This window comes from Sycon ciliatum, chromosome 7, assembly GCF_964019385.1.
Source record: "Sycon ciliatum chromosome 7, ocSycCili1.1, whole genome shotgun sequence".
Taxonomy (NCBI): domain Eukaryota; kingdom Metazoa; phylum Porifera; class Calcarea; order Leucosolenida; family Sycettidae; genus Sycon; species Sycon ciliatum.
In genome coordinates this window covers 17,747,615-17,766,466 of record NC_088649.1, presented here as the reverse complement: position 1 = coordinate 17,766,466, position 18,852 = coordinate 17,747,615, and the positions used below count along the sequence as shown (strand labels likewise).

The 18,852-nt window shown below is 46.0% G+C and overlaps 1 protein-coding gene across 1 annotated transcript; it reads right to left on the bottom strand.

Moving 5' to 3' along the window:
- Positions 1–6,724: 6,724 nt before the first annotated feature.
- On the bottom strand, positions 6,725–17,943 carry LOC135820573 (SLIT and NTRK-like protein 6). Its single transcript, XM_065333640.1, has 9 exons — positions 17,787–17,943; positions 13,541–13,760; positions 12,897–12,968; positions 12,466–12,537; positions 11,744–11,815; positions 11,004–11,069; positions 10,423–10,565; positions 9,063–9,179; positions 6,725–7,508 (listed from the first exon to the last, which is right to left on the bottom strand). The coding sequence occupies exons 1-9, from the start codon at positions 17,800–17,802 to the stop codon at positions 7,180–7,182; spliced, it is 1,107 nt and encodes a 368-aa protein (XP_065189712.1). The 5' UTR covers positions 17,803–17,943; the 3' UTR covers positions 6,725–7,179.
- Positions 17,944–18,852: the final 909 nt, after the last annotated feature.

Sequence of the window (18,852 nt, the reverse complement as noted above, 5' to 3'; positions counted from 1 at the left end):
TACAAGTCGCACCCAGTTTTTGTTTGTCATGAATTGCGGACATCTGTCCGGTTTAATTTTTTTACTTGTGTTTATAGTGTGGCTTGTACCCCGGAAGATACGAAAGTTTTGTTGACGGATTTCCGTCTGGCTCATTCTTTGATGAATACCTGAGGAGCCATGCACCCTTTGGCTAGATATGCCAAAACTTAACAATTGATCCTAATTGTTTAAAAAATGTATAACTGGTGTCTCTGGTGCGTTTTCACTGCCCTTGCAAACTAGATCATCCGTTCACGGAATTCTGCCCGCAAATTGGAACCATCGTAGCCATGTTCAACAACACAGAAGCCACATTCCAAACGGCCCAAACAGCCTGCTCAAAAGCCAACCAGAAAGAAATTGGTCGCTTACCGGGTGCAGCAGAATTCGCAGATGGCTGCGTCCAGCGGCTCTTGAAGAAGGTCCGCCGATACTTCAATCTCGACTACACTCCCGTTGTATGGCTGGGACAAAGGGATTCAGAAGCAACTGCCTACGCCAGCAACAGCAACTCGTATTCGATAACCACCAAGAAACTCTACTACATGTGCAATTTCTAAGCTTGAGTGGTACCCATATTTTGTTGCTTGAAGAGTATTTTCTGATATTTGGAAAAGAAGATTTGTTTGGAGGGGATCGTTTTTGCTACTTACAGCCCATTCATTGGAAACTGGCACCATAACTTTTATGTGACTCTCTCACATAGTTGTAGATATTGTGAAAACAACAGTACACCCTGCATTGTGTGAACCATGCAATTTCTCCTTGCCACATTTGAGGCCAGAAAAGTCCAAGAACAGGGAAATATAAATTCAGCCAGGTTTTACAAAATTAAGACAGGTATGCCATGGCAAAATGTATGGAGAAGAAAATCCTAAACCCTGATTTTTGATATTTAAAGTGGGTTTTTGATCCTCAATTCGGCCCAAATCCGACTTTCAAAAGCCAGCGATATAGGTTTCCGATGAATGGACTGTAGTATGTTCCCCTGGTACACTGCTGTGTTCCAATTTTGTTTGAATTCTTTATTCTCACGATGGCACCATCGCCAATTTGTTGTTGTTGTGGTTGTTTTTTGTTGTTTATTTTTATAATTATTGTTCTTGCTGCCTCGTTGAGACCTGCGTTGTTCCTATGCTAGGAGAATATCTTATACAGTAAACCTGGTTTAAGCGACCTCTAGCTCGTTATAGAGAGCACCTGCTCATAATGACTGTTTTCCGTGCACGGACAGTTCTACACAGACACTGTGGGACCTGGTTCTAAAGGCCACCTGGCTTTAACGACCGCTTTCCCTTGCACCGTGGGGTGGTCGCTTAGGGATAGTTTTCTTTTGTCAACATGCTCCGGCTCTACAATGTTGGCACTTTAAAACTAGTACTAGTACCACTGCCGAGGACATGGAAATCCGGTCGATTGACCGGGGCCGGCGCCCTCAGGGCGTACTGAATGTTGCGTGCAGGATGCACAATCATATTGATCCGATGCGACCGTACCAGCGGGCTGCAGCGCATAAATGCATGTGTGTGCATCTACCGCTTATCCACGGCTGCATGGCCAGCGCCCTGGGGCCGCTAGACGTGCGACCGGATTTCCATGTCCACGACAGTAGTACCGCAGCCTCACCGCGCACGTTGTCATGACTACACGTGCCATTACAGCAGTGAGCACCCATAGGCGGCGAGAGCGTGGAGCTGTGATCTTCCCTATTGGCCGGATTGCCGGAGCGCTGTCAGAGTTTTACATAACTGTACGACTCGTACTGCGGTGGGATCTGAAAGCCGGCAACTGATATTCGTGCCTGAGAGTGAGCAACGATTCGCCTATGCACATTTGTTTCTCGCTTCCGTAACCTTGTATTGGCACATTTAGGGTACCCTGTACGAAGGCACTCTTGGTGACACCTGGTGTAAGCGACCTCTGGTTTATAGGGTATTCACACGAAGTGAAAATGAACGAAAACACGTTTGCGTAAAAGTGGACAAGCTGCCCACCAGATTCACACGGACAACAGACCCTGTGCAAATCTCGCATGCGTCTATGTACTCATGTACTTCAGTACCATACTCAAGTACTTTCGCTGTTTTACACGAGCTCAAAGGACAAACTAACTTGGGCGTAAGACCCCCGAGCAAGTTTATGAAGATTTTGCACGCGCTTGGGTCACACGAGTAAAAACAGTGAGTTTGCGTGTCGTGTGAATCCCCTATTAAGCGACCACCTGCTTTTAACGACCGTTTTCCCATACAGGGGCAGTTCTACACAGAAACTGCACTGGACACGGCGAGCACAAGCAGTTTAGGGGGGGGGGGGGGGGTCGTTTTTGATCTATAGGTTTGGGTAGAAACTTCTTCTTTCTGTGGAGGTGTTTTTTTCTACCCCGAAGAGCAGATTCTACTTTCCTCCACCCACTCTAGCAGGTTTGAGGTTGATAGAAGTACATGTAAGTTATCTCTGCACTTGAGTAGCAATGAAGGCTGGTTTCCACAAAAAACGTGCACCGTCCTGTAAAAATCGACGTTCTACCGAAACGGGTAGAACTGCGCCCGTAAGCTACCATCTACCGTCTTCGCTTTCCAACATCCACTCTACTCTACAGGTAGACGAGAACGAACTCAGATTATTCACCAATAGTTAAAAATAGTCTATGGATGCGCTGTGCTACATACACGGTTCCGTCCATTCTACTGTTGCTCGCGATGCATGCGCCGTTAGATTCCGCTCTACTCATTCCGAAGCGGAGGCTGAACTTCAGATTCTTCCGGTACACACTCGAAGCTCACATTCTTGGCAGATATCTGCTGCATGCACACTGCCCGATTTGGACAAAGATTTGTCTATTCCCTAAATCTGGGTCGGGAACGTGTAATGGAACGCGTCTAATGTCTGTACGAGTGTATTCTATTTTCAGCACACCCAACTCGCAACACACGGACAGTGAACATTTAGACAGTTTACTGTACGTGGTGCAGCCAAGGACTGTTCGTGTGGTGCGAGTTGGGTGTACTAAAAATATGACACGGCTACACAGGAGTTCGAAGTTCTTCAAAAAGTGTATTTTATGAAGTAGTGGTTGCGACTTCGGCGATGATTTGTAAGAAAGGTTTGCTCCCCACACCGGAGCTCGCGCTATCCCGCCGACTTTACTTGACACTTGACTGACTCACGACTGCCATCCAGAGCACACGAGAAGTCCATCGAACCTTCGACTCGGCAAACCTGCAAGAAAGCACCACTCCCTGCTCAATACACAGTGTTTCGGGGAATTCACCCCTCATCAGTTGAGCTTGAGTAGGCTGAGGAAGATTGTGCCTGAAGAGCACCACTTATATAGTGCTCTCCAGGCACAAACATCACCAGGGATACAAACTTACAGAGACGCTCCGCTTCCAGCGCGACAAACACCTCGTGAACACCAGATAGCAGCGTGAGTCAGTGTCGCTCCTGGACGGTGAGACAGACGTCGAGGACCCTCGGTCATTCGCAACGCTGTCACCTCCAAACCAACTAGTCGCAAGCCCGCGCTGGGCACAACAGTACGAAGTAGTGGTTGCGACTTCGGCGATGATTTGTAAGAAAGGTTTGCTCCCCACACCGGAGCTCGCGCTATTCCGCCGACTTTACTTGACACTTGACTGACTCACGACTGCCATCCAGAGCACACGAGAAGTCCATCGAACCTTCGACTCGGTATTGAGCAGGGAGTGGTGCTTTCTTGCAGGTTTGCCGAGTCGAAGGTTCGATGGACTTCGCGTGTGCTCTGGATGGCAGTCGTGAGTCAGTCAAGTGTCAAGTAAAGTCGGCGGAATAGCGCGAGCTCCGGTGTGGGGAGCAAACCTTTCTTAGTGTATTTTATGTTATATTAAAAAAAAAGAGCAAACATCAGCATGCATTTACCTTGTCATGTTCAGCCATCCGGTCAGAGAGTGACTGGCGACATGTCGAATTCCTAGCACGAATCGATAGCCCCACGTGTCATCGAATGTTGGCCATATCAGAGGCAAGCCTGAAAGCAGCCGTACATGGCAGCGAGGGCACGTCCTGAAAGGTGGGCTGCATCACCGCCATAGCTATAGGCTGTCGCAGCGCGTTCCGGAGTGTCAGCATTTGAACAAATGCCCTTCCAAAAATGTATCCACTATTGCCGAACTGTGTGTCGTAGTCGATCGAGCTTCGCCTGTTGATTAAAAGAATTGACACTTGACTGACGCCCGGCCTCCATCCAGACCACACGGGAAGTCTATCGTATCCGGCACTCGGCAAACCTGCCAGAATGCACCGCTTCTTGCTCCAAAGGCAGTGTTCCTGGGAATTTACACCTCGCCAGTCTAGCTTGAGTGGGCTAATGTTGTGCAACGGCTTGTGAGCTCCGAGAGCACAGCATTATGTAGTGCTTTCCGAGCCAAAATATCACCAGGCAGGGATACCAACTAACAGTGACGTTCCATTTCCAGCGCGACAAACACATTCCGAACACAAGCGTGAGTAATTGTCGGGTGTGAAGGTGCACCTCCATAATAGTCGCCACGGACTCACGCTAAACTAAAATTTGATGTGCTGTCCTTTCGCAACCGTTCAATCTGGAATTATATCCAATTTCTGCGAATTCTTTTTGCTGGGAATGGCAGACACGCAACCACCATGCAGCGACTGGAGTAAATGGCCCAAGGGCCTGAGAAAAAAATTAACACCAGACGTGGTAGGTCTAAGTAGTTGCACCTTGGTGTATTAATTTGGAAGCCTTGTACATTCATAAGTTGGGTTCTAAATTAGGTGTTCCGAAGAAGAACGTGTTGGATTTGCAGTTGTTTGCCAACAGTGGTCGTGAATGTTTCACGGAGAGTTCTTGAGGTGTAGTGTGTTCCTTTCTCTCCTTCCTTTGTTCTTTTTCTTTCATTATTGCTACTGCTGTTGGTCTCTGCTGGTGTTCTATTCTTTCTTTTCCCTCTTCTTTTAGCACACCTCGTTGAGTGTAGGGCTGAAACGAATGCTCAATGAAGCGAACCCCACCACCCTACGCTATCATATTGGGCTATGATTCCGTTTGACTTTGCGAAGTAAAATATAGAATACAACACAATACAATTCGCTAGGTTTTTTTAATTAAGCCATGCAACTCTGCATTATTGACCCGAAATGAATCGGCCAACCTCCAATGTTCTACCACCAGCACAGCGGCCCTTGAAATGCAATCTGACTTTCCGTCCTGGCTTGACGACGGGAGCAGAGAGGCTTTGCCGAGTTGCCCTCGGCGTATGTTTGCCCTCCGACATCCAGGCACCTCCATGATGGTGCCAGATTACCATCGTGAAAGTCACATTGTTGGTGCTAGAGGTGCAGCCCCTTCGTGGTGCCGAAAGGCGAAACCGCTACGTGCGTGTCAACAATACCAGGAGTCCAGGACTGACTCGGAAGTCGATCGGAGGAGAGAGAGTTAACCCAGTCATTCAGGACATACCTCATCCTACTCCACTTTCGAAATTGTTGCCCGGGCCCTTCGTGGTGCCAAAACCATCACCTGCGTGTCAGGACTGAAGTAACTAGTTTTGTGCAGCGGGCCTGCACTGGGGTTGTGTAGGAAAGTCTCATCTGTCTTGACAAGTCATTATTTTACGACTTCCAGGGCATACGGCACGCAATGGCCGAGTGGAGGACAAAATCACCTCGTTCGGGACCTTCCATTCACTTTTCGAAGTGGTTTTTTTTAGATTTCATGTCTGTATTGCCCCCGCTATGACTCTGTGGTGTCAAATTGATGTGCGCTAAAAGTCGGAACGAAACTTTTTTTGAAGCACTTTTTTCAGCCCTGGCCCCGTACTATACGGAAAAAGTTCAACTCGGAAACGGCTAAAATACGGTACAACCTCGAGGTTTACCGAGCTGAAAATCACAGAGTACGTAGTGGTTGTAACACTGAATCGAATGGTCTTGGTCCGAAGAAGCTGCGACAAACGGTTCCCCAATCGAACGCGCTCCAAATATGGCCGTTTTGTACACATCTAGATAGTGTGGCTACCTGGCTGCACGCTGTGACGTCATCACCTGGATTTGGGTGAGGCGCGCTCAAATTCGCACATGTTCGATTGGGGGTATCTGACGAACCATAGGCCGCAGCCTCCTCGGACAAAGACCATTCAACCCAGCGCCGCCCCGAACTCTACGGACTGTGAAATTTAAATTTTTCACCGAACTTCCCCTTTAAAGAGAATATTTTCGTTGGATAGAATGACTCCCACCACTCTTCTATACAGTCATACAAACTTGCACGCCCTTGAGAAACGCCTCAACTTCAAAACCTATGTTTTTGTTTACCGCTGCCTGAATGGACTTGCTAGTCCTCTTCTGCGAGACCGCTTTACCTTGCGCGCCCATGATGCTCGCACTGCAGCCACCATCCGTGGCCAAGTCTCTGCTGCTCTTGTTCTGCCCCCGCTAACACCCGATATGGCTTTCGTGCAATTTCTTATTTGGGCGCTGCCAGGTGGAATACACTTCCACCGGCTTGCCGCATGTCTAGTTCACCAGCTGAATTTCGCTCATCCATCAAATCATACCTAGGGTTTCCTGTAAAAGGCGCTGACGCCTGTTGGGAATTCCCTAGTAAAAGAAGAATAAATAATAATAATAATAACAATAATAATATAATAGCTATAAAGAGAACAAATTCTGCTGTCATCGCCACACTACAACAAAGTCATGAAGGTTTACCAAAATCGATTTTCTTGTCACAATCATCAGTGGAAAGCCGTGACTGAAGAATAACCATGCCAAATCAATAATATTTATATACATTCAATAATGTGTTACGAGAACAAAACAAAGTGCTAAAAATAGAATGAGGGAAGGTGAGACAATAGAAGTAAAGTGAGAGCTAAGTGCAACAGGGGTGAGGAACTAATTGCAACGCTAGAACTATGTAGTGAGACAAACAAAAAGGAATTTAGTAAAAAAAATTGACGGGTTCGCGTACCGGGCAGGTCAAGGACAAGGAGTCGTACAACTCCCTGGTCAATAACCACCTTTCCGCTGCCCTGGGACGCCACCACCCCATGATCAGGCGTAAGATGTGGCTTTTTTAGTCCAAAAGAAAAGGAAAAAATATGAAAGAGGATGAAACAGCAAAAAGATTGCCAGGATAGAAAACATGGCCTGTAACACTCACTCAAGAGAGGCTTTGCACATATAATATAGTTTGCGCGTTGCCGGCCAGTAAGTGTTTCTGTTGCTGGCAAAATAACTGATGTTGCCTTGATAGTTATAAGATTGTCCCAACCACACGACGGGCGTGTAGTCAAGACTGTACTGCTGACGGACCTTGGCAAGCAGCCGCTGTACACAACCGTGTTTGAAATCATATGGCGTGACCATTGAGGTCGTGAGGCCTAGCGTGTCACACACGGCCTTGGCTTGCCAGAACGTTTTCTCCTTACTGCTGGCCATCCTAAGTACGTTATTAGTCTCGTGGCAGTGATCCCAAAGGTACGAACCTTGATCGCAAAGCAGGTGAAGCACACAACAAAGTAAACCGTTTTTAAAAAGAACGTCTTGTGTCACATCACAAAGAAGAATGATTTCAGTACACGGAAGGACCCTGAAATGATGCTGTTGCGGGAATGCAGGAAAACAAGTGTGGTCACGCACGGAGCGCAACCATCAAATACTCCGTGGTTCTTGGATGGTCAATTGGCGGTCAGACCAGACATTATTTGAGCGGGACTTTCAGCTGCAGACCATGTCTATATACACACGAGTATGCCACATTCCTACACCTCAGCAGTCATTGCACATAACACTTTCCTTTGAAGTTTTATTGTCTCATTCCATGTGTCCGGCCATTATTCTATCCCCCCCCCCCCTGTTATGCTACCTATTCAATATCGCACAAGTGGAGAACCCCTCGACAGGCTACCTGCCTCTGGGTCATCCCTCAAATAAAGATAATAATAATAATAACCATGTGGTTACCACTGCAAAAAAAGAGTGAAACAAGAATCAACAATCTGCAACTGCAACACTCAGTATTAGCTATAAGATGATTATAAACTGAAAATTTTCCCTTACAGAACGTACTGGAGGATGTACCCAGTGTGCTGACAGTGCTCAACACCGCGGAAGCAGAGCGTAATACGCAGAATAACAAGGACAATCAAGGCTTGTTTGCTGCTACTTCAAGTTTCATGCTCTCGCGAGCATCAGGCAACACCGAACTTACGAACTGCACCTTGACGACCATGACCAATCTCTCGCCCTCTCTCTCTCTCTCTCTCTCTCTCTCTCACTCTCTCTCTCTCTCTCTCTCTCTCTCTCTCTCTCACTCTCTCTCTCTCTCTCTCTCTCTCACTCTCTCTCACTCGCTCACTCGCTCACTCGCTCACTATCTCACTATCTCACTATCTCACTCGCTCACTCGCTCACTCGCTCACTCGCTCACTCGCTCACTCGCTCACTCGCTCACTCGCTCACTCTCTGTCTCTGTCTCTGTCTCTCAATCTCTCACTCTCTCACTCTCTCACTCTCTCACTCTCTCACTCTCTGTCTCTCTCTGTCTCTTTTGCGATAATGCTCCCGCTCTTCTCTCGAGAATAGCTCAACCCCCGACACACCAGCTCAGCACCACACGCCTCACCCGCCAGGCTGTACGACTATCCACCGCGCATCCCCATCAGTTACAGAATGTTCTTCCTACAAATTCCTGGAACAATGTGAGCCGAGCCTTTCCCCACTCCGTCATCCTCATTTGTAACCAGCTGCTTGCCTCTATCATTCCCCACCCATTCCACCTAAAGAACATCCATAAGTTCAAGACAGCAGCTTTTTATTTTTATTTTTTAGCTTATCACCTTATCACCATCTCAACTTATTCTTTTGCTCATTGAGCAACACATTCTTTTCATTTTCTTTCTCCATTTACATTGTAATGTGACACTGCCTAGCTCTGCTTCCTTCGTTCTTTTTACAAACTCTTCGCCTGTCCAGTCCCTTCATTGCTTACAGAGATTGGGTTGTTAACAATAACACGTACATGGCACTGTACTACTTACTGAGATCCATCGTAAAGCACTGGTGGTTGGCCACAGTTCCTTTGCAGAACGCATCAGGGCAGACTTTCAGATAATCCGGTCTCCAGGTGTTGCATGGTCGATTGCATACCGTATTAACTGGGCGAACAGGCAGTTACATAGGAGAGGTATTACATGCAGGCAGGCATAGTGGGATGGTCTAAGACCATGATTGAGAAACAGAGGGTACCAGGTTCAAGTCCTGCTTGGAAGCGGAAAGGTTTTTACAGCCGTGCTGCGACCCATAGTTAATTGGGAACTCGTGGCCTAGCACGATGAGAACATGGATGCAGTGAAAGGGATTTTCGGTCTTTGACCACTTTCCTGTGAGCTGATCTACTCACCTCCCACCGCTTTAGGAGCTGCATCTGCGCCTTGATCCTTGAAGGGTGGTGGCGTTCCTATGGGTGCAGGAAAACTCGGTTTCCAGCCGAGTCTCATGCGAACCGTGAAATCTTTTTTTATGTACAAGCAGGGCTGAGGTACTGGCATAAGCAAACCAGTTACCCAGCCGTACGTGTCATCTACGCATATGGATGACGTATTCCGGAGCATGAAGCACGGAGCAGTGTGGATGTTTGTCTGTGTGTGTGTGTGTGTGTGTGTTTGCCTGTGTGTGTTTCGATGCGTATAATTATTTGTGAAGAATAAACACATGCGACGTGAAAACTCGTACTGGGGACATGGCTGTTTGTTAAATTCCAGTAAACGATAATTTCTATATACCGGTATTTAACTCGGATGGAGAGCCAAGGATTAAAAAATAAAAACAGAAATAAAAAATAAAAAGAGCGGACCATAAGTTTAGAAGTTATCCGTTTTATCTAACAGAGAATGTCAGTAGCATATCGGTCAGTTTTGTGCTAAGTGCTAATTGTTGCACATTTTGACTCAACCGTATCCTACTTATTAATCTGTAGTATTGGACAAAACGGATAACTTGTAAACTTATGGTCCTCTCTTTTCTATAATTATATTATTTGAAGATTTAGGGGCCGTCATGTTCCAAAGCAGTATCGTTCAGATATTATACCTACAAAACTAGGGACCGGCGGATTCTGCTCGAAAAGGTGGCAGATTCTGCTCGAAAAGCAGTGAAATTGGTAGAACCATACAAACCTTATGGCGGGCAATTCCTCGAATTCTGCTCCAATTCTTTATCCACACACCAAACATGCATGAAACTTGCCAGAAAAAGTACCGAATTCTGCCAATTTTTCTGCCGGCAAAATCCGCTGGACCCTACACAAACACATCGTCTACTGTAGCCGGTATGCTGCTGTTGTTACAAACGGTAGTGGGGTTTATGCCGGACTTCGTACTGCATCTTCTATCCACTCACCAATAACAGAAGATAAGGGAGAGCCCCCAAACCTCTGGTTAAGGTCTGGAGAAAGTGTGTAACGATACGGCGTGGATTTGCTGGTGAGCGCTCTGCAGAGCCGGAAGTCGTCTATGAGCGGATTGCCTCGGAGTGCTATTGTCCTGGACAAACAAGAACAGAAATTGTTCGTTACAAAAGGTGTACAAGTTCTAAATCAAGCGATGCTGGTCTTGGCGAATACAGAGGACCCGCTGATGCGGCTACCATGGGCCTTCAGTGATGATCGAGGGTTTTTTTTAACGTATAAAGGAAAGGTTAGTGTGCTTTTCAACCCCCACCCACCTAACGGCTCTCTCTGCAGGTAAAACGAACTCCCAACAAAATCTTGATTCCAGTCTTCGGCGCCCAGAGGTGACTGAGCATTCTAAATGTTCATTCAGTAACAAAATTTCATGAGCTACAACTCCACAAGCCCACCCACGCGTAAACGAAAACCTTCGACCGCCCGGACCTTTTAAAAAGACATAGAATATGGGCGAAGAACCTTTAAAAGTTATGACAAGGAAACCGGCCTCGGTTCTAAAAAATTGATCACTTACGCTCCTGGGGGTAGTCCAGCAAACGTGTTAGGCGGTAGCAGTCGGATTTTGTTCTGATTCAATAACCTGAAGTGGGGAAATGGTGAAAGCAAAGTAGAAAATGCTGGAGGCCAGTTTACATATTAGACTCGCCCACTATTCGACAAAGAATGCCGTTAGTTAGTGACCGATCGCCAAGTCAGGCAATGCACAGTCAGATCCGCAGTGTTTCTAATGCTTCCTCGAGTACGTGTGGTCCGGTAAGCGTCGTCACGTCGGCTGACTGTCAAGTCAATCTACACAGAGAGCGAGTGTCAGCGCTCAGAACAGCCAGGGTTTGCGCATAATACGGGGGAAGTTGCAGTATAAGAAAGAAAAAGGACCAAGGAACTACACGTTACGTTACAATGTCCTCCAACACCACCAGTTACCAAACAGATACTAAACAATCCTTGGTCCTTTTTTCTTTCTTATGAATTAAGCCTCGGCTCTCCATCCAAGTTGCAGTATCAAAATATATTTCCATAATGTAATAGAACATGTGCAGACACTTAAAAAAATCTATTTTGTTACTATTATTCACAAACCCAACCCGCAAAATAAATAATTACGTGAACCAAAACAAACAGCTACTGAGTAGGGGCGACTTCCTTCTTTGGCATATTCCGATAACTCCTGAAGAAAGCCGATAATACTAAATTGTATACTTCACACACACGACTTTGCTGTTTTAACACTCCATGAAAGGACATCATACTTACAAAGAGCCAAGCTTAGGCAGATTGGAGAAGACTTTTGGCCCAACAGTTTCTATTTGACAGCTCGACAAATCGCTGTGCGGCAGAAGAAAGGACAATCAGAGGACGAAAACAAACAAATGTGGCATGGACCAAAGTACATGTACACGTACAGTCAACTTCGTTAATAACAACTTCGGATATAACGACAATTCGCGAATAACGACAGAATTTCCATACCCAGAGCAAAGTCCCATCCCACTGTAATACATGTTATAACGAGACTTCGGGTATAACGACACTTCGCGAATAAAGACACCTTTTTGACGCCGCACCGAGTGTCGTTATAAGCGAAGTTGACTGCATGAACTAGTAGACACTCCAGGAAAAATGGAGTAAAACCGAGTGAGGGAGCATTAGAGGTATAGCAAAACTGCCCACTCACTCACCACCACCAATACACTAAAACCTGGTTTAAGCGACCTCTCGTTTTAGAGACCACCTGCTCTTAACCGACCGTTTTTCCATGTACGGATAGTTCCACACAGACACTGTGGGACCTGGTTCTAAAGACCACCTGGCTTTAACGACCGCTTTTGCTTGCACCGTGGGGTGGTCGCTTAAACCAGGTTTTACTGTGTACATACGTGGTTGGAGGTAGGGATGGGAACTGGTGTAATGCATGTAATTGTGTTACACTATTTCCATGCTAGCAGTTCCACTGCATTTATGTACGCACCACTTACAGGTTAGTAATCTGGAGTGACGTGTCAAATGTTCCGTCAAGTAAATGTGGAATCACACTGTTCGATAAAGTTCTGCAGGGCGAACACAGGAAACATTTGAAGAAGAGGTAGACAGAAAAACAGATAGAGAAATACAGAAAGAGACAGACAGCACCAGAGCTAAATGCACAGGCAGAGACACCGAGAGAAGGGGGAAACAGAGAGACAGAGACGGAGAGAACGAGAGGGAGAGAGAGAGAGAGAGAGAGAGAGAGGAAGAGAGAGAGAGAGAAAGAGAGAGAGAGGAAGAGAGAGAGAGAGAAAGAGAGAGAGAGGAAGAGAGAGAGAGAGAGAGAGCCACTCAGCCATCATAAGTCTTCTGCCTGAGAGAGCTCTGTCCGGGTATCGAGCGTTAACATTGGAGCAGCAGAAGAAACCTACTTATAACTTACACATGACGGAGCTCTGCGAAGTGCGCGAATGTTTGGTTGTCATTGATGCGTAGCTGGTTGTTGTCCAAGTGCCTGCATACAGGAAAGGAATAATCAATAATATTGATTACAGTGCTCAATCTGCGGACAGACCTGTTTCATCCTTTGTGGACTCATGAGCGCAGCACCGAGGAAATGAGGCCGACCTGATAGCAATGAATAAATTAATAGATTTCCAAAGCCAGATTGAAACCAGGACCGAACGTACCTTGCCAGAGTGCTCAAACTGACAGGGCAGAGAGTTCTGCCGAACGCAAACGCACTGCCCTACATAATCATAATAAATTATGATTGTTATTAGTGTATGCCAGGAACATAAAGGCAGGTGCAGATGCACCTAGGGTACCCTGTAAAAAGACTCACAGTCTGTGGGGATTGCCGTAGTAAAATAATAAATACTACTTCTACTGTCTGTACTGCTAGATGCACTTATACACGCACAATAAGCAGATCCACACACATAACGTGGTCCCAGCGGCGACAAGTCAACATTTTCTTCACACTTTCAAACTCACGCTTCCAGTGAATCCACTGAGGCCTGTGGAATCACGCGGCTTTGTAGCTGTGTGAACTTTTGAGAAACAGAAAAGGAATTTTTTACTTACAAGTAGGCTGTTTGCTCTCTGTCGCCCTGGGGAATAGTTGGAAAGGATGTGTACCCACGAGAAGAGCAGTTGTACTGGAAGTACTGTTTTCCGAGAATGTAGACATTGCTTCGCAGACACGGCATCGCTGACTCGCCTCTGCTGCCGAATGCCAGTACAAGACCCAGCGTTATCGCCAGCTGCATCGTGTAGCTGAGTCCTCTTGGAGCTCTTCGTTCACCTTCATGAACAAAAAAAGAAAAAGGAATGTACTCACATGCAGAGCCAAGGTTTAAGTTATACAAAAGAGAAAAAAAAGGTTTGCTCCCCACACTGGAGCTCGCGCTATTCCACCGACTTTACTTGACACTTGTCGGCGGAATAGCGCGAGCTCCAGTGTGGGGAGCAAACCCTTTCTTACAAATCATCGCCGAAGTCGCAACCACTACTTCGTACAAAAGAGAAAGACCAAGGAGCTACAAGTTACGCTATACTGTCCACTAACACCACCAGTTACTAAACAATCAGCTCATGCGATAACATTGCACGACAGTTGGTTGTTAGTTGACCGTCGGTCAGTGTCGTGCAATGTTATCGCATGAGCTGATTGTTTAGTAACTGGTGGTGTTAGTGGACAGTATAGCGTAACTTGTAGTTTCTTGGTCTTTCTCTTTTGTATAAAAAAGAGACAAATAAAGCATTACAAGCACGGCGAGTATCCTGCGTATGGAGAGGATTGGTAGACAAACTCGCATAAATACAAGCCGACAGCCTGCGACCTGTTTGAGGATTGGTAGACAAACTCGCATAAATACAAGCCGACAGCCTGCGACCTGTTTGAGGATTGGTAGACAAACTCGCATAAATACAAGCCGATAGCCTGCGACCTGTTTTCTCTTTGCAGCGACTCCAATTCTTCAAGCAGTAGGCGCCGCACAAGCATGTAAAACGAATAATTTTAAATAGAACCTGATTTGCGTGACCTAGATCTAACTCTTCAGGGCTGTATTGGACAGTGTTTTTTTGTTTTTGTTTTTACTAAAATTCACGTGTGTCCATTTTCTTATTTGTCAAGCATCCCTATGGTTCTGGGACAGTCCTGATATCGAGTCGTTAATATTAACCCGTTGTCCCGCCCACCGACCAGATATGCCCTGTTTTTGTTTCCTATATCGTCGTGAAAGAAGGACAGTAAAACCTGGTTTAAGCGACCAGCCCACGGTGCAAGGAAAAGCGGTCGTTAAAGCCAGGTGGTTTGTAGAACCAGGTCCCACAGCGTCTATGTAGAACTCTCCGTGCATGGAACAACGGTCGTTAAGATCAGGTGGTCTCTAAAACGAGAGGTCGCTTAAACCAGGTTTTCCTGTATTCTGAAACCAAGTCGTCCTGAAAGTGGAACATTTCGTAATAAAAATTGAAAAGATGTGAAACGTCGCACATTCAGCTACGTGTACATGTACATGTACAAGCACAGCAGGCACAGCAGCCAGCCGCACGACTGGGTGTAATCTACGAGTATGAGTTCATGTATTGATGGAGCGAGCTTAGCTGAGCGTGCAATCTTGGTACTTCTGATTTTTGTTGCTAGACATAATGTGATGATTGATGACACATAAATTGATGTTGCTGTTTTTGTTTTTTGTTTTTTCTTCTTTTGGTTTCCCGGTCTCGGGGCCTTCTATTCGGTACTCTTTGTAGTTGTACGTACTTCTGTACTGTTGAGCTATCCGAATTCAAATAAACACTAACAAATAAATTTAAAAAACATACATGTAGCTGGTGACAGAAATCCAACGGTGTGTTTAAATAATCGCTGGGCGCTGTGCAGCCCTATCACTACACACACTGTTCCGTTATTCGGTCACAATGCAAACAATAATTACTGTAAAAGCAGATATTTTCGGTGGTGTAATACTTTCGGTATTCTCCAAAATCGGCGGTTCGGTGGAGAGAAATTTTCGGTAAAACCCGTTTTCCAGGTAAGTGTACTAGTACTAAATGTACACCGTACAGGTTGTACGGACATTTTCGATGTGTTTTAATTTCGGTAAAAATTGTCGGCACCGAAGTTACCGAAAACAAAACACCACCGAAAATTTCTGCTTTTACAGTATTATCACTGTGTTGGGATTTCACTAGCTACAGTGCATTTCAAAACTATAGACGCGTAGGGTTTTTGAAATATTTCAAATTTGGCTGGAACTTTTTGAGAATAGTTTTCGGAATATTGCTCAGGATCGCTCCACAATTACTCTCATTATAGTTTCTAAAGGATTGGATAACAGACGCCCAATTTGGAAAAATTTATGCACAAAGTGATCACAGATTTTATGCGGTATAGATGCTGGCATAACGGTTTTTGCCTAGGTACGCGTCTATAGTTTTTAAATGGACTGTAAAACTGTACATGTACATACCGGGGACAGTCAAACAGAGCACCGAAGGGTTACGGCTGTAACTTGCTCAGAGTTTCTTGCACAACTGTACAGTCATAGACTAATAATAATGGTGGGTATCCTGGTACAGTAAAACCTGGTGTAAGCGACCTCTGTGTTTAGCGACCACCTACTCTTAACGACCGTTTTCCATGCACCGACAGTTCTACACAGACAAGTGTAGGACCTGGTTCTAAAGACCACCTGGCTTTAACGACCGCTTTTGCTTGTTGGTCGCTTAAACCAGGTTTTACTGTACCGTACTGGCAATATATGTTGCCGCAGTGAGGCCATGAAGCGTTACATTGGCACATGTTTGCCGCACGCAGGGCGTTACATGCAAAGTCGCACATGAGCCGTTACACAGGTTTCTATATTGCCGCAGTCCTTTTTTTGCTATTGCAGGACTTCCTGCTGCGTCCAGTTTTGAACTTTTCACCACGCGGTACACGTGCTTTCACAGTTTTCAGCCTTTTTTGCAATGAAAAGATCGCCGCACCCCGCCGGACGCGCGTTACGAACTCAACGAAAATTTGTCGCACTAGCCTGGTCGCGCGTTACGCCGCACCCCCCCCCCCCTGCGTTACGCGTTACGCGGCAACATATATTGCCAGTACGGTATTTGTATCTTTGAGGTGTGCGCTGCACATTCCTGATAGTGTTCACGATCAACCCTCACTTATGTCCTTACCACCGCGTCACACCGCGCAATCACGGACTTGGATCGATCTGAGTGACACTAATCGACACCTCAGCAAAAGTCCAAACTACTACTAGTACTAGTACCCACTCAGCACCATGGTCCCACTGATAGACCGTCACGTTTTTGTATGTGGCGCGTGCTGTTGCCCCCCCCCCCCCCATCCACTAGCACAGTGTTGGCAACTGAACTATGACGTGGCTGTATGACGTAGCGAGATAGACAAGGTCACCATTCACTTGTGCCTGAGAGATTAAAAGGTATAAGTCTGACACACAAACTAGGAGTTGAGCTGCGAACCCCTGAGCACTGTGAGCAGGGCAGCTTAGTTCTAAATGTACCAGGAAGTCGTACATATAATTTTCTTAGCAGGTACAATTCAGACAGTTGTTCAAATTTTGAACAGCAATGTTTGTCAAATTACACCTGCTTGATGAATGCATCTTTCCTTCTCTGAGCCGTTCTATGTTTATGTAAACATATAACGCAACGCCAAAGCAAAACTAAATACATTTGATAGAGTTCAACCGGGAAGGAATTTTTCATAAATCGAAATTCCCCATATTTTGGAAATGTTTCGATTCGATCAATATACAAAGCCGAGCCCAGAGCCCCTACACGTTGTACAGAAAGTTTTACAAAATGGCGCATGCGACCAGGGGCAAAAATGATGCACATGAAACACTAAGATGATGGCCTCTGCTTTGCAATACTAGTGGCAACATCAGTGATAACAAGCCCCACCACCCATTTTGTTTTTTGCCTTGTTCATGCATACATAAGAGAGAGAGAGAGAGATCGAGAGAGAGATCGAGAGAGAGATCGAGGGAGAGAGATATAGATAGATAGATAGATTGAGAGAGAGAGAGAAAGAGAGTGAGAGTGTGTGTGTGAGAGAGAGAGAGAGAGAGAGAGAGAGAGAGAGAGAGAGAGAGAGAGAGAGAGAGAGAGAGAGAGAGAGAGAGAGAGAGAGAGAAAGAGAGAGAGTGAGAGTGTGTGTGTGCGAGAGAGAGAGAGAGAGAGAGAGAGAGAGAGAGAGAGAGAGAGAGAGAGAGAGAGAGAGAGAGAGAGAGAGAGAGCGACAAGGACAGAGACAGAGAGAAAGAAAGGCCTTCATAATAAAATAACGTACCTCTAGTCTCCATCATGTCTAGTGTGGAGGAACAGGTGTCTTCAATTCACCGCTGGGGCAAGTTATGAACCAGCCCTGACCTGACCGGAACTGGTAGAATCTGCAGAGGTACGAAGCGACTGTCAAAAAGGTGTTCTACGCATCTATTGTATGCATGTTACCCTGCTCAATTTAGTTCCAATCTGCCATCTGGACGACCTACGAATAATATATATAATTATGTAGCGTATAGCGTATCCCCGTACGTTAGCATATCCCGTATGTTACTGTATTCCCGTACGTTAGCATATCCCCGTACTGTATTCCCATACGTTAGCGTATCCCCGTACATTAGCGCACGGTGTCTGCCTTTGTATTAAAGCTGCTGCTCACGATTCTTTTATTGCCAGTTAGTTCATTTAGTAGCCAGTCAGTTAATTTAGTAGCCAGTCAGTTAATTTAGTAGCCAGTTAGTTAATTTAGTTGCCAATCAGTTAATTTCGTTGCCAGTACATTTCAATTGCCAATTACAGTGTGTTCACTGAGACCCTTGTGCGTTCTTGCCTCCGAGAGACTGCGGCCCGCTACAATTATAACCCATTGCATTCTTGCCAGCTGCAGACTCTGGAAGCGTTGCGTAGAGCTACGGATGCTATCTCCAGTTCATAGTCGCCCCGCACTTCTGACAAGAACGAGCTTTCCGTGGACGAATCCCCGCACTGCAGGTACTCAGTATCCGACGTAGATTGACTTGTTTTGCAGGCTTGCAGTTCAACTCGGGGAGTCAGGGAGACAATAGGGAAGGTTAAGTCTCACGTAACGGATACCGGACCGTGGATGATACACGTAAAGTTCATGCAATGGACCCACGTTCGCAATGTTGTCTTTAGCCACATGGAACAAACAAAACTGCGGCAAGAAGCGAAAGGTCCTAACTTGGTGAAAGACGAAGCTTCGAATCTCATAGAGTATTTTGATTTCGTGCTTCGAAACCTCTTCACCTGAGCACCATCACAGCTTGCACAATACACTCCATTCTGATTTTCACCCACTTTCTGGCGGAACGTGGTCGAGCCTCCATGCACGG

Coding starts and splice junctions, on each gene's coding strand:
- LOC135820573 (XM_065333640.1), bottom strand. Junction 11,070..11,743: donor CTGCCTAAGCTTGGCTCTTT/GTAAGTATGATG, acceptor TCCCCACTTCAG/GTTATTGAATCAGAACAAAA. Junction 7,509..9,062: donor GTGCTTTACGATGGATCTCA/GTAAGTAGTACA, acceptor TTTGCGATCAAG/GTTCGTACCTTTGGGATCAC.